The sequence below is a fragment of the Chrysemys picta genome, unplaced genomic scaffold, assembly GCF_011386835.1.
Source record: "Chrysemys picta bellii isolate R12L10 unplaced genomic scaffold, ASM1138683v2 scaf44, whole genome shotgun sequence".
Taxonomy (NCBI): domain Eukaryota; kingdom Metazoa; phylum Chordata; order Testudines; family Emydidae; genus Chrysemys; species Chrysemys picta.
Window position 1 is genome coordinate 1 of NW_027052751.1, and position 16,472 is coordinate 16,472.

The 16,472-nt window shown below is 44.9% G+C and overlaps 1 protein-coding gene across 1 annotated transcript; it reads right to left on the reverse strand.

Moving 5' to 3' along the window:
* Window positions 1-14,447: 14,447 nt before the first annotated feature.
* Window positions 14,448-15,407, reverse strand: LOC101941102 (olfactory receptor 14A16-like). Its single transcript, XM_024114674.1, has one exon. It carries the CDS (start codon window positions 15,405-15,407, stop codon window positions 14,448-14,450), a length of 960 nt encoding a protein of 319 aa, XP_023970442.1.
* Window positions 15,408-16,472: the final 1,065 nt, after the last annotated feature.

Below are 16,472 nucleotides of genomic sequence, written 5' to 3' on the forward strand. Positions count from 1 at the left end.
TTACTCTAGACCTTGAGTGTTTCCCTTCCTCCCCCTCACCTAACCCAGACCCCCAAGCAAACACCCACAGCCCCTAATCTTCTCCCACCCCTCTCACAATCTCCACCCCACAGACCCTCTCAGCCCCTGTTCTTTGAGAGTTCCCCTCCCATGGCCGAGAGTCAATTCCTCACCCAGAGTTCCTGACTCAGCTTCCTCAGAGATCCCTGCTTAACCCCTCTGCCAACCAGCACACAGCTAACCTGGGGAACTCACTTCCACAAGGTATTACTAAGACAAAATGGTCAGCGGGGTGAGACATTGTCATGGATGACTAGAGCCTTCATGGTTAGATTAGATCAGCGATTGAATTAAACTGCCATGGTGCAGGACTCCAGTGAGCCATTAACGCACAGAGAACCTCCCTGAAATGGAGGTCAGTGCAGAATTGTCCATTGGGGGCCGGGGTCGCTGTCCCTCTATCTTCAGCAGCTGGTGGTGGTCCCTCCAAGAGTCACAGCTCTGAGCTGGGCTGTTCTCAGGAGCCTGTGGAAAGAGGAACATTTAGTCCCATAAATCTCTGCTGACTCTCAGGGCTGGATTCAGACACTCCAGGGCCATGAATGGAGTGGGGGGGGGCTCCAAAGGTAGGCTGGGACAATGGCATGGGACCCCTGGTCTGTCCCAGAAGAGGAGCAGGTGACTCTCGCCCAACCCCTTGGGAACAGGTAGGTGCCCACAGACAGGCAGAGGGCAGTCATGGTTCCCCCAGTCCTTACCTCCCCAGACAGGGTGTGTCTGCTTGGGTGAGGGGGTTGGGACTGCTGTGCTCTTCCCCTCCCCTGCACAGAGAGCCCCCTGCTGGGGTGGGGTTGGTGGGGAGCTCCAGAGCAGTGGTGCTGGGAGTTCAAACCCCATGCAGATGCCTGGGGCACTTCCCTTCTCCCAGAGCCATTGTTTCAGGCCCTCTTCAGACTCAGGCAGGCAATGCTGCACCTGTTGCAGTGGGGGCAGATCTCCCCATCCTACCCCTATTGTTCCATTACTGTGGGTAGTGCAGCATCTGTTGCTGGCCCCACTCAGACCCAGGTTAGTGGATACCCCCACCCATAGTACCCCATCATGCCCCATTCCTGGTATCTAGTCATGCCATTTTTGATGTGGTACAGCAGGTGCTCTTATATCAGGATGTTCTCATTGAGATTCACCAGGTGGGGGGTTTGCAGAGGGGGGCAGAGAGATTGAGAAATGGGGTAGGAGATGCTATGGTCAGTGAGGGGCTGGGGGCAGAGCAGCCCATAGAGAAGGGCCTTGCTCCAGGGGATTCTGGGATTGAGGGTCCCAACACCTCATAGAGAAGGGCTGTGCCCTAGGGGATTTGGGATTGAAGGGCCCAGGACCACACACAGAAGGGCCACACCTTAGCAGGGGCTGGAGTCAAAGGACCTGAATCTCCTCTTCCTTACACCAGACATACTCCATTGTAACACCATGGACTTATCCTGGGGTGAGTGAGGGGGAAATCAGCCCCATTAACTCCAAAGAAGTTTCTCCTGATTTACACCAGGGTGAGTGAGAGGGAATCAGCCCCATTGACTCCAAAGAAGTTACTTCTAACTTTTCTTAACATTGGTGTATTTTGGTGCTGATTTATTGTGCACAGACAGAGATCAAACCAGGGCTCAGATCCTCACAGCAGGGAGCGTTTCCAGTGCTCAAGGGCCACTCACCAGCTCTTTGGAGGAAATAAAGTGACAGCGTTATTAGCCAAAGGGTCTAGCTCTCAGTTAGGCCCGTCAGCCTTCGAACTACTTGGAGTCGTACCAAATGGATTACGCTGAGCACGTGCATGGAGGGAGGATGAGCTGGTTGAAAGCTACCTCTGGCTCACAGGCTGTGAGTCCGTGAAGGGGGAATGTCCAGTAGTGGTTGACAAACCCACATGCCATCTGGGCACTCTGAGTTCAGATCTAACCCTGAGCCAAAATCTGAGCCTAAGAATAAGGAGGCACCTGGTTCTGTCTAAGGGTTTCGAATTGTGGGGAAATGTCACCTGGGCACTGCAGAATATTTAGAAGGTGATGAAACAATTTTTGAAATACACTTACCCGCTGGGAGGGGAGGATGATGAGGGTGGAAGAGCTGGTGGGAATTGTGGGAGTGGGTTTGAAGGGCAGCGAGGGGAGGAGGGTTATGGGGAAGGGGATGAATAGGGTGTGTGGGTAGGAGATGAGTTTGGGTCAGGAGATGAGATGGTGTGGGACACTGGGAAGTGAGGACATGAGGGTGAGTGACAGGGGGCTGGGAGAACAGAGGGTTGTGATGTCCTGTCTCTTTCAATGTTCAGAGGACTCTCTGCTCTCTCCCCTCCCAAGTTCAAAGCCTCACTTTCCTGTTAGTTTCAGTTTTGCAGCGGTAACAATAAAGTGAGCACAGCACCCAGTTGTGTTTCCATCCGCGCTCTCTGTGCCTGTGTGTCTATCTCCTTCTCTGATGGATCCAGAACTAGAATAAGGGGCAGGATGCCTGACAGCCCCACATTCCCCTCCCTTGTGTGTGCCAATATCAGAGGGCTCTTGATGTATCTATGGGTGTCCGATACCCCTCCTTCTCCCCCTTTTGTGATCTTGGGGGCTTTCTCCTTGGCTTTTGGTGGGAGGGGGGACTGAGCCTGTGTCCCTAATCACCTCTCCCGATGTTTGCCAAGGTCTGGGGACGCGCCGCCCCTCAGGTTGTGAAACTGAAAAGAGGCAAAGGGGCACATGATCCCACAACACACAGAACAGCCTGCTGGCACCTGGGTGACTGATATGAGTGAAGCAGTTCAAACCTCTCTGAGCGATTGGTTCAAGCTGATAGATAGATAGATAGTTTCTTATCTAATTCACAGTAGAGTAACCCCACTGACTTCAGTGAACTTAGTCTGGATTATTCCTTCGGTGAACACAACATTTTTGCCTAAAGAGCCTGAACATCACATTCCCATGGAATCAATAATGTCATCAGTTGATTGTATCTGTAAAGAAGCACAGAATGAAAACATGGTCATGGAAGAAATCTGGACATTTTATTCTTTTTGAATAACTTCCCCTCAGTCAGTTTCCTAGGGCACCTTTGATCTCCTTGTTCCTCATGCTGTAGATGGCTGGATTCATTACTGGAGGCACCACGGAATAAAGAACAGCCACCGTTAAATCAAGACCTGATGTTGAGCTGGAGGTGGGTTTCAGGTAGGCAAAGGTGGCAGTGAAAACTGTGACAAAGTTCTGTCCTTGACTCTGCGGGTCCAACGTTTCCCGATGGATTTTTGCTAGCCTCAGAGGCTCACTGTGACCCTTCCACATAGCCCTTCTCTCTCTAGAGGCAAGGGTCACAGTCTTCTGAGCCATATTCATCATAAGCCAGCAAGGGAGGTGAGGAGAAAAAACCCTCCCTCACACCGTCTCTGTTGTCTCCCAGTATCAGTGATTAATCAGGGAGGGGAGGGTGGAGCCCGAGCCCGTCCTCTACTCCGGGCTCCAGCCCAGGGACACTAAACTTAGCAGCTATGAAAGCTGACTTTTTGGAAATCGGGCATGTACAATTCCCTGGGCTACTTCCCCACAGCAACCCCCATTCAATATCTTCTTCACAATTACCTCACGGCATCCTTGCTTGCACCTGATATGGATTCGTACTACTTCATTCCTCCAACAGCACAGATCCCTTCTATAGCTCCTGACACCCACACCACACTGACTAACTGGGAGGCTTTTAACTAGTTCCAGCCAGTCCTTGATTGGCTTCAGGTGTCCCAAACAATCTAGCTGTCTCTCCTGCCTTCTAGAAGGATCTTACTTGGCCCCAGGTGTCTTGATTGGTATGGAGCAACTGCCATTTGGTTACCATGGTACCAGGGATTTGTTTAGCCTGGGGCTAACATACCTGTTCCTCACTATTTTGCTGTAGCCATCTGGCCTTGCCCCATCACAAAACAAACAAGGAGACCACACTGAGGTGAGGGAGGCAGGTGGAGAAAGTTTTATGCCGGCCCTGCTCAGAGGGGATTCTCAGCACTGATTTGAATATATAAACATATGACACAATTATAAAAGCAAAGCAGCTTAAGCCTAAGAAGAAGAGAAAAGAAGTAATAACAACTTCACTGAGGTATGAGTCATTGCAGGTGATCTTGAGCAGCTGGGGGATTTCACAGAAAACTGATCCACCTTGTTACCACCACAAAAAGGTAATGCAAATATATTCCCGGTCTGCATAGTAGAAACGGGAATTCCACTGATCCAGGCACTGGCTGCCATTTGGACAGAAGCTCCCCTGTTCATTATAGTCTCATAGTGCAGTGGTTGGCAAATGTCGACGTATCGGTCGTACGCCATGATGGTGAGAAAAGCAAAGTCAACCGTAGTGAGGAAAATGAAAAGAAAGAATAAGAAATCGACCTTGTGTTCAATAGGGAGTTGGCCATGGACTTGGGGACAATGACGGAGATGGAGCCGAGGTCTAGTATGGACAAATTCATCAGGAAGAAGTACATGGGGGTGTGAAGGTGGTGGTCGACCATTACAGGGATGATAACAAGGAGATTTCCCACCAGGGCTGCCAGATAAATCCCTAGAAACAACACAGAGTGTAAAATCTGCAGTTCCTGAACCTCAGAGAATCCCAGGAGAAGGAAATCGGTCACAGTGGTCCAGTTGGACATTTTCTTTCTCAATACATCATGAACTGTCTGTGGAAGGATGGGCAAGGGCAGTGGTCAGGCTAGAGTCCTTCCATCTCCTCACCTCTGACAATCACAGCACTAGTGAGGAGCATTGTCACACCACTGTAAATTGCCACAGTTCCCTTACAGTTAATGGATGGCGTCAGTTTCCTCTATCTGAGGACCTGGTCCAAGATGCGGCTAGATAAAATGCAGTGTAAATATGAAACAAGTTACAACCCAAACCCAACAATCTTAGGAATAATGGTCATCCTATTGCAACAATGGAGAGCTACTTTAGGAAAGAAGAGGAAGGCTACATCTACACTACGAGCCAGGGGAGTGATTCCCAGATCACATACACTACTTGCAATAGCTCGAGGATGGCTAGCACAAGTCTAAAAAGTAGTATAGCCATAGCAGAAGGGGAAACTCTACTGAATACATAGCCCCAGGGTTCAGGTGAGTTTGAATTCAGCATGGCTAGTGCAAGTACCCTGCTATTTATGCTCATGAAGCTAGCACATGAGTACATGTATGCAAGCTGGTGAATCACAGAACTAGCTTGCTGAGTGGATGTAGCCTAAAAGAGTTTGGCTAATTAAATTTGCAAAATGTCAGCTGAGAGGGGATATGATCACTCTCTATAAAGACATCAAGGGGGTAAACACCAGAGAGGAAGAAGAGCTATTGATGCGAAAGGACAATGTCAGCACAAGAAGGAATGGGGATAAATTGTCCAGGAATAAATTTTGCTTGGAAATGAGAAGAAAGTTTGTCCCCATCAGAGGAGGGACGATATAGAGCAGCCTCCCAATAGGAGGTAACTGGTGTTAACATGGAGCTGTGTAGGTTTAGGGTGGGGATTATACGATTGGGTTGGCAGTGAGAGCAGGGGATTGGACTCGGTGACCCAGGTCCCTTCCACTCATTTCTTCTTAGGACAAACAGCAGGCTAACAACTTGGACAGGTAACTAAACTTCTAAACCAGCGGCACAGCCTGATCCCCTCTTCCCAGGGAAACACAACAAGGACATACCCAGTGCCCCGAGCGCCAGCTCGTCTGTGATGATTCCGCACTGAGTTCTGTGCAGAAACGGCCTGCTACCTGATTGCAGATTGATTCATGGCCCCTGATACCTGCTGCACTTGTGTCTCTGTGTAATGATGGGCTAGGAGCATCCCTCTGTTACTGCTATTGTTTATCGTTTCCTTCTCTACCTTCATGTCTGCGCTGTGCAGGTCAGTGGCAATCAGGAGACCTGGGTTATGTTCTTGTCTCTGCCACTGACCTTCTGGGTGACCTTGGGCAAGTCCCGTCCCCTTTCTGTGCCTCTGTTTCCTCTCCCCTACTTTCTCTGCCTTGTCTACTAGGGAGGGGCTGTGTTTTACTATGTGTATGTTCTGTGCACCTGTTTACAGAATTGGTGTTCTGTTGGCAGCAGTGTGGGACAGAGGATATGGGGCTAGAGCAGGAGATTTTGATTCTGTTTGGGCAGGATTGAAATAGACCGGTTTCAGGTGGCTCGTGCAACACTGACTCTGTTTACAGGTGTTAGTGTGTACAGACCACAATCTGCAGGCTTTGCTGCTATATTGTTTTTTTACCTTTCCATAACTATTCCTTTGAAACAAAAATAAACACGGTTGCAATAGAACAAACAGGTTTGGAATGGCTGAATTATTAAATATAAAAATGTTTCCCAACTTTGTTTAAAGCTCAATTTCCAGTTAGGGGCGGTCGGAGATTTTCTGCCCATTTTTGCTTTTAAAATGGGATTTAAAACTAAAAAAAATGTCTGGGTAAAATTTCTGCTATACTTGAAATGGTTTTTTTTAACTGAAAACCTCAATTTTCTTTTGTTGGCAACATAACATTTTCATTTAACACTGGTATTTTGCTAAAAACAAATACATGTTTGGTTGCCAAATCCTGATTTTTTTCTGATTTGGGGAATCTGATGCAAAGTCAAAGTTTTGCACTGATTTTTTCTCTGACTAGCTCTAGCTCTCTGACTTAAGCAAAAGCCTTAAAGGGTCCAAATGATCATTTATGTTTAGGGGCTTACATTTGTTCTGTATATTAAGCCACTGTTATATTTAATTGAAATAGTGAATTTACTGTGCTGGACACTGTGGATTTTTCCCCAACTTGTGATATATTCGATCTTCCAGCACCAGGAAAATAGAAAAGAGCATAAACTCTGGCAAATGAAGTTTACAAATATAATTAAAAAGACCAAAAAAGAATTTCAAGAACAGCTAGCCAAAGGCTCCAAAAGCAATAGCAAAAACAATTTCAAATACATCAGAAGCAGAAAGCCTGCTAAACAAACATGGGGGCCACTGACCGATCGAGAAGCTAAAAGAGCACTCAAAGACGATATGGCCATTGCAGAGAAACTAAATGAATTCTTTGCATCGGTCTTCACTGTTGAGGATGTGAGGGAGATTCCCAGACCTGAGCCATTCTTTCTGGGTGACAGATCTGAGGAAATGTCCCAAACTGAGGTGTCATTAGAGAAGGTTTTGGAACAAATTGATAAACTAAACAGTAATAAATCTCCAGGACCTGATGGTATTCACCCAAGAGTTCTGAAGAAACTCAAATGTGAAATTGCAAGACTACTAACTGTCATCTGTAGCCTATCATTTAAATCAGCTTCTGTACCAAATTACTGGAGGATGGCTAATATGCCACCAATTTTTAAAAAGGGCTCCAGAGGTGACCCTGGCAACTACAGGCCAGTAAGCCTCACTTCAGTACCGGGAAAATTGGGTGAAAGTATCGTAAAGAACAAAATTGTCAAACACATAGATGAACATAATTTGTTTGGAAATAGTCAAAATGGTTTTTGTAAAGGGAAATCATGCCTCACCAATCTACTAGAATACTTTGAGGGGGTCAACAAGCATGCGAACAAAGGAGATCGAGTGGATGTAGTGTCAAGTATCAGGGGGAAGCCGTGTTAGTCTGCATCCACAAAAACAACAAGGATTCTGGTGGCAACTTAAAGACTAACAGATTTATTTGGGCATAGCTTTTATGCGTAAAAAAACCCACTTCTTCAGATACATGGAGAGAAAGTTACAGATGCAGGCATTATTATACTGTCACATGAAGAGAAGGGAGTTACCTCACAAGTGGAGAACCAGTGTTGATAGGGCTAATTCGATCAGGGTTGATGTAGTCCATTCCCAATAATTGATGAGGAGGTGTCCATTCCAGGAGAGGCAAAGCTGCTTTTGTAGTGAGCCAGCCACTCCCAGTCCCTATTCAAGCTCAAATTAATGGTGTTAAATTTGCAAATGAATTTTAGTTCTGCAGTTTCTCTTTGAAGTCTGTTTCTGAAGTTCTTTTGTTCAACTGTGCCTACTTCTAAATCTGTTATAGAATATTCAGGAAGATTGAAGTGTTCCCCTACTGGCTTTTGTATGTTACCATTGGTGATGTCCAATTTGTGTCCATTTATTCTTTTACGTAGAAGAATAAATCATCCCAACCAAGGCTTTGTCCACCTCCCTAGGTAACCCATTCCAATGCTTCACCACCCTCCTAGTGAAAGGTTAGAACAAAAGGACCCCAGACAAGTAACTTACATCAGTGTTTATATTACTACTGAGTGTAACCCAGAGACTTTGGGCCAGAACAACATCAGTATTATACTGGTGATGTCAGTGGATCTACTCTGCATTGGTGCTGGTCTAGCTGAGTTGGAAAATGTGACCCTTACATCTCCGTCACCCTCACTTTTACCAGGGTGCTGTCAGCCAAATCTGGATCCTTGTGTGCACTGGCCATTGGCCAAATCCTGATCTCTTAGAAGTGAGGGGCTAGACCCAGTGACTTCAATGGGATCCAGTTTTGGCCTCATTATCCCAAATCAGATTTTCTTTAGGAAACCCTGGAAAAAGTTACTCTTCAGAACAGCCTTTCCACCACAGCACCAATGACACAGCTTTTCCATAATCATTTAAGTTAAAATCATAAAAAGATGCCTCCCTGAGGCTCTTTGTTCCCCAACACATCCTTAATAATACAATAATACCCAAACAGTATATACATAATCATTTCAGCAGGTACTCAGCCATGCAGAAACTTCTTTTGCACCTTTTTATCATTGTGGGGAGCAAACCTTCAGTGCGCTCAGAAAAACCTCATCAAAGAGATGATGTATGTGCACTCCCGAGAGAGGATAAACATTGAAAATCCTGTTGAACCAAACACTCACCATCTCCCCGGGCCTTTCCACCTCCAAAACCACCTGGAACAAAGAAACAAATCAAACCACCAACCAACCAGCTAAACAAAAATACATTAAAAAACAGAGAAACAAATAACAAATGCATTAATACCTCAATCAGATTTATCATCCCCCAAAATAAGAAGAGCCATAAACCCCACTAGGAACTTTTGCTACGGCTACTGATATTATGTGCAAGATGCTCATATAGCATGGTGATGGGTAACGTTATATAATTGCTAGATAGATAGATAGATAGATAGATAGATAGATAGATAGATAGATAGATAGATAGATAGATAGATAGATAGATAGATTCTAATCTTATTTACATTGATGTAAACCTATAATAGGGTACCTCCAACCTCTCAGTTTCCTCAGTGCACATTTGAGCTCCTTGTTCCTCATGCTGTAGATGATTGGATTCATCATTGGTGGCAACGCAGAATAGAGAACGGCCACCAAGGGATTCAGAACCGATGGAGGGCTGGAGATGGGTTTCAGATACGCAAAAGTGGCAGTGAAAAGTAACAAGGAGACCACAATGAGGTGAGGAAGGCAGGTGAAGAAGGCTTTATGCCAGCCCTGCTCAGAGGGGATTCTCACCAGTGTGGTGAAGATCTGAACATATGACACAATTATGAAAACAAAGCAGCTTAAGCATAAGAATAAACTAAAGATGAGAAACCCATCTTCACTCAGGTCTGAGTCAGAGCAGGTGATTTTGAGGAGCTGGGGAATTTCACAGAAAAACTGATCCACCATGTTACCTCCACAGAAAGGTATTGCAAACGTGTTTCCAGTATGCACTGCACAGTAGAGAATAACACTGATGGAGCCGAGGTCTAGGAATAATGAATGTATAATGAAACCACTTGGGTCATTATACAATGTCATCCAGGCATCTGCTGGAACAGTAGAAGATCTTTGTCCAGAAATAGAAGCTAGACTTGGATTAGTCAGAGATGTCCATTGAAAATGTACTGGAAGAAGCAAAGACACCAGTTCAGAAGTTGACTAATGAAGGTAACTTAATATATTGACTCCTTAAGTGAAGAGGACAAGAAGTGTTTGTTAAGCCATCTGAAAAAGTACACAGACTTGATTCTTACAAATCTACAATAACTGTGTCACTCTATCTATGTTGCAAAAAACTCTACGCCTCTCATCGAGGTGGTTTTATTATGTTGGTGTAGCAGGAGAGTTAAATCAGTAGGCTGAGAATTGCAGTGGGTACACCACCACTGTTTTGTTGACAGAAGCTGCCTTTACTCAACAAAACTGTGCAATGTAGACAAGGCCACAGTGTCACGGCTAAATATGAGGTAGAACAGATAGTTTAGCATAAGTAGTTAGCGCATATTCCAAGGAACCATTCAAGATGAAGTGTCCCGTTAACACTCCTCCAGTAGTAGAACAAAACAAAGCACACAGAAGCCCAAGTGGCAGTTCTGCAATCTTCCCCCGACTCACAGTCTTTGGAAATGTGCCTCTACTGGAAGGATCCTTTCTGTACATAAAAAGAGATTCCCTTCTCCATATCCTTGTATGCTTCCTTAGTAATGGACCACAAGGGTGCAAATTATGGCCAGTAATGTTGATATTAGTGTGATGGGAAGACATCCTCTAGGAACTGGATAAAGATGCCCAGTGCATTTTGTACAGGCCACCATAAAGAAATTGGGAAGAACTAACCATTATTTATCCAGAGTGGAACAGCTTCAAATGGAGTGACTGTGGGAGCCTCACATCAGAACACCCATAACACTGACAATGTGAACAGGGACAGTGGATCCTTTCTCTATGCAAGCCCGTATCAAGGATGATCTCTCTCTCTCCTCCATTCATCAGTGAGGTGTCTAAAGTCACTGACACACCAGGTCCTGGAAACCTAATTATTGAAAGAAGCCAGCAAGAGTGGCAGAACGATTCCCCCTTCTATTGAAATGGAGTACTACTGGTGCTGTAACAATAAGGTTAGGTCTACACTACCCGGTAGTTTGGCGGCAAGCAAATCGAACTTCTGGGTTCGACTTATCGTGTCTTCTGTGTACGAGATAAGTCGAACCCGGAAGTGCTCGCAGTCGACTGCGGTACTCCAGCTCGGCAAGAGGAGTACCGCGAAGTTGACGGGGGAGCCTGCCTGCCGCGTCTGGACCGAGGTAAGTTCGAATTAAGGTAATTCGAACTTCAGCTACGTTATTCATGTAGCTGAAGTTGCGTACCTTCGTTCGAATTGGGGGGTTAGTGTAGATCAGGCCTCAGTGATTCAAATCCAGTACTGGTGTCAGAGGGCATGACCTTAATGTAGTTAACATTGCCCTGCCAGGTTACATAAGAGTTGAATTTGTGCTGTTCCTCATGAGACCCACAGCTTCAAGTCTGGAGACTCCTTGCAAATTCTCAGAAATGCCGTAAAATCAAGTGACAGCAGTATTTGGTCATTTGTTCTTTTGGACTCATAAGAAAGCCCAAACGCTAGACCTCTGCCCAGTATTGTAAGAATATATGTAAAATACACTGACTTGGTCCACCAAATCCTCACCCATTCATCCTGGGAAACATTCTCCTTCCTTCAGCATAAAAATCTCCCATTAACTGACTGTAATTTTTCACCATTAACCAATGGCAAAATTTCCCCCATCAGTCAACTAGAATATTTTCCTCCTTCAACCAGCAGTAGACTTCTCTGCCCTCCACTAACCAGACAAATCTGTCCTTCACCACCCGTAGACTCCTCTGCCCCCTACCAATTATTAGATTATCCTCCATTCACCCACCAAAATATTCTGCAGCAGAACCAACCATAGACTTCTTTGCCCTTCATCACCCATAGTCTTCTGCACTTGACAACAATCACAGACCTTACCTCCTCCTTATTCCCTATTCACCATCCATACAATTCGACCTAACCAAACTAGACTTCTTCCCTTTTCACTGACCAGTAGATCATTCCCCATTCATTGACTTTAACATTCTCCCTCCTCAACCAATGAAACTTCCATATAATTTTCCCATCAACCCAGCCAAGCCCTCAAGGAAAGCTTGGGAGAATAGGTAGGCCAGCAGCACATCTTGAAGGTCAACAGACTTGGTTTGCAACTTCAGAAGACAATTCCACTCTCAATGAAGCGTCATTGGTTTGTTCAGGTGCCTCAGCAGATTACTGTTGCCCTGCTGTCTACATTAGGATGAGAGGAGGGACACTGTACCTTGATGTTTTCCAATGAGGCCATAACAACAAACAAAGCTTGAAAGCAGAGCTGGCCAAAACATGGGATTTCCGCTTTGTGGGAAATGTTGCTATTTCAAAATTTCCCTCTAACTGAAAACTCTGGGAGTCGGGGGGGATGTTTTACAAACACCAACACATGGTGCTTCAGAAACAAAATTTGCTCCACAGGACCCCGGCATCTGCTGAGTGAAATTGACATTCTTGTCAGTTTCATGGCTGCTAATAGGAGCAGAATCTGAGTTTCTCTCAACAGCTGATTCCAGGTTCCCAGGCCAGCTGGTTGCCCAGACTATGTGACTCATTGGCCATTTTAGGAAGCCAGCTGCCCTGGAAGTCTGGAAGTCCTGGTGTTCCTGGGCCAGGGCTATTTGCATGCTGAGATTTCCCTAGAGCCACGGCCTCCGGGAGCGCATACCAGGGTCTTCAAACTTCCTGCTCCTTAGCAGCTCAGCTTGGCAGGCAGGCAGTCCATTGCCAATCTGACCTTGCTTCCCTGAAAGTCCATCAAACCTGAGATGTTTCTGTAAATCATTTTGGGTTCTATGAATCAGCATTTTTGGACAAAACTCTGTTTCATCAGAAATTTTCCATCCAGCTCTACTTGTGAGCTACCCTGTGATATATCTCTGCCAGAAGCTGGAGTGAGCTCCTACTCTGTGTCACTGGAAAAACTGAATGAATACAGAAAAATCTTTTTGTGTGACTAATAACTTTGCTTTTTCAGGGAATGTGATTCAGCTGAGTTGATGGCCCCTGTGTGAACATTCCAGCCATGCAAACAGGAACGTTTCTGGAAACAGTGATGGGATGGGGTTTTGGTCACTGCACGCAATGGCACTTGCATGGAGAAACTGTTCTTCCAATTGTACACCATGTTCGTCAACATCTTGGTGATGAGCATGCTGGTGAGCAGGATTTCCAGGAGGGAGAGGTTGATGATGAAAAGTCGTAAAGGACTGGTAAGTCTGGAGAAGAAGGCCCAGAGATTCAGGCTTTGAGATAAAAAAAGTATTTTATGTTAATAATTGAAACCCAAGAACAGGGGAGTAATTCCAATGCACCAATTGTAAGGTTTTATTTGACTGGGAAAGGCGAGAAATGGAGACAGTGTCAGGGTCTGACACCAGTTTGTTGTTAGCCTTAAGCCCTATGCATAAACCTAACCCATATCCAAAGGGACTTAAGCATGAGTTTACCTTTAAACCTTCAATGGAGCCACTCATGCGATTAAAGTTAAGACTGTGCTGAAGTGGCTGTGGAATCAGGGCCTTTGTACAGAACATTCAAAGGGCGTGAGTTTTAAATTCACAATCATGAGTGTTTGGAGCAGATCCTCAGCTGGTGAAAATTCTCAGAGATCTATTGACCTCAATGGAGCTATGACAATTTACACCAGCTGAGGATTGCCTCCTTAATTTTTAAGGATCCCGAGTCTGATACTTCCACTTGAGAAATGAAAGAGAGCATGTTAAAAATGTATCCTGTCAAAACAGCTCAAAGTTCAAACACCAAGTATTTTAGGATGAACTGTTTGTAAATGATAGCTAGACTAAGATATAGCCATAAAAATTATTGTTAAATAATGTTTAATAAGGAGTATTTATAAGAAAATCATGATCTGGACATAGACAATCGTTAACAGGAAAAGAAGCACAATAATTTGCACAATAATCTCCATAGATTATTCATTATTTACCTAGCTAGCTAACGTAATTCGCAATCAAATAGAAATCTATCATTATGACTCAATGAGGTTGTCATTGTGGGGAGCAAACCTTCAGCTCACTCAGAAAACCCCACTAAAGTGATGAAATATTGGCACTTCCAAGAGAGAACAAACATCAAAAATCCTGTCTAACCAAACACTCACCATCTCCCCAGGCTTTCCCACCTCCAAAGAAACAAACCAAACCACCAGCCAACCAGTTAAGAAAAAAAAAATCTGACAAACAAGTAAACAAGAAATACAAAGAACAAATGCATTGATACCTCAATCAGAAATTACCCCCAAAAATAAGAAGAGCCAGAGACCTCACTCGGGGCTTTGCTATGGCAACTGATTCTATGGGCAAGGTGCTCAGATAGTATAGTGATGGGTAGCAGTATATGATAGATAGATTCTGATCTTATTTACATTGGTGTAAACCTATAATAACTTCTTTTTTCTTGAGTCATGATTGTCTGGAGTTTTACTAGTATAAATACCCAATTCTGCATAAACAGTATTTTCTCATGGAGGCAATAATGTCATCAGCTGATTATATAAAGAAACACAGAATGAAATTGTTACTGAAGGAGAAATGTGGACATTTTATTCTTAGAGAATAACCTCTGACCTATCAGTTTACTCAGTGCACCTTTGAGCTCCTTGTTTCTCATGCTGTAGATGATCGGATTCATCATTGGTGGCAACACAGAATAGAGAACAGCCACCACTAGATCCAGACCTGAAGTTGAGCTGAAGGTGGGTTTCAAGTAGGCAAAGGTCCCTGTGCAAATAAACAATGAGACCACAATGAGGTGAGGGAGGCAGGTGGAGAAGGCTTTATGCCGTCCCTGCTCAGAGGGGATTCTCACCACTGTGGTGAAGATCTGAACATATGACACAATTATGAAAACAAAGCAGCTTGAGCTTAAGCACACACTAAAGACGAGAATCCCGACTTCACTGAGGTCTGAGTCTGAGCAGGCGAGCTTGAGGAGCTGGGGGATTTCACAGAAGAACTGATCCACAACGTTGACACCACAGAAGGATATTGCAAACGTGTTTCCAGTGTGCACTGCAGCGTAGAGAAAAACACTGATCCAGGCACTGGCGGCCATTTGGACACAAGCTTTTCTGTTCATCACTGTCTCATAGTGCAGTGGTTGGCAGATGGCCACATATCGGTCGTACGCCATGACGGTCAGTATGGCAAAATCTCCTGAAACAAAGAAGGCAAAGAGAAAGACTTGGGCAACACATGCAGAATAAGAAATCGATCTGGTGTTCATGAGGGAATTGGCCATGGATTTGGGGATGGTGACAGAGATGGATCCGAGGTCTAGGATGGACAGATTCATCAGGAAGAAGTACATGGGGGTGTGAAGTTGGTGGTTGAGGGCTATGGCTATGAAGATGAGAAGATTCCCAACCAGCGATAAAAGGTAAAGCGCTAGAAACACCACAAAGTGTAAAATCTGCAGTTCCCGAACATCAGAGAATCCCAGGAGAAGGAATTCGGTCACGGCGGTTTGGTTGGACATTTTCTTCCTCAGTATGCTGTGTGACGGCTGTAGAAGGAAGGAGAAAGACAATGGTCAGGATTAGAGTGATACAGGGAATAGCCCTGAGTCCCTTTTCTCTAATATCTCATTATATGAATGTCAAAGATGAACAGCACTCATCACTCTCAATATTTAGGTGTTGTTAGTGCTCTCGCATCTGACAAGCAATCAGTCCTGTTATCAAACTAGTGTAATTGGGTCAGCTCCTTTAAAGTCAATGGAGCTTCATTACTTTACCCCATCTGAGGATTTGGTCCAAGATGTGGCTTGTTAAAATGCAGTATGAAGAATGGAACAGAGTACAATCCAAACCCAAAAAATCGTCCAAAGGAGGTCCCTCTGCTGTGACCATAACCAAGCTCACAGCTTGGCTATGAAACAGACTAAAATGCCAACACATTTTAAATGTGTGTAACAATGGACTAGCAGCATCCCTCCATCATCTCTATGTTGTATCGTTTATTCTGTGCTGTGCAGTGCAGGGGTTGTCAGGACACTTGGGCTATACTTTGGTCTCTGCCAGTGACCTTTGGCCAGACATTTCTCCTCTTTCTGCCTCTGTTTCCTCTCTCTGCCTTTCTCTGCAGTGTCAACTAGAACTGTAAGGGCTTTTGGAGAGAGGCTGTGGGGCAGATTTTTAAAGGTATTGAGGCACCTAGTGGGGTTCTCAAAACATATAGGCCCCCAACACCTCTTGAAATTAACAAGTTATAAGCTCCTAGGTGCTTTTGAAAATCCCACTAGGTGCCAAAATACCTCTGGAAACATGGCCGCATGTCTTGTTATGTGTACGTTCTGCACACCCATTTACACCATTTATACTTAGCCAGCAGCAGTGTGGAGCTAGGACAGGAGCAGTGAGTTCTACTCCCAGTCATTTCCCCTATGTTCTTGAATGGTGTCAGGATAGATAGGGTTTGGCTGCTTGGTTCAACTCTAACACAGGGTTAAAAGGGGCTAGTCTGTATAAAACACAGTTATTCAATTGTTACCTTCTTACAATTATCACTTTGAAAGAGAAATCACACAGATGCAATAGAATAA

Bases quoted from the DNA above. Each gene is read 5' to 3' on its own strand.
- LOC101941102 (XM_024114674.1), bottom strand. From the start codon at position 15,407: ATGTCCAACCAAACCGCCGTGACCGAATTCCTTCTCCTGGGATTCTCT.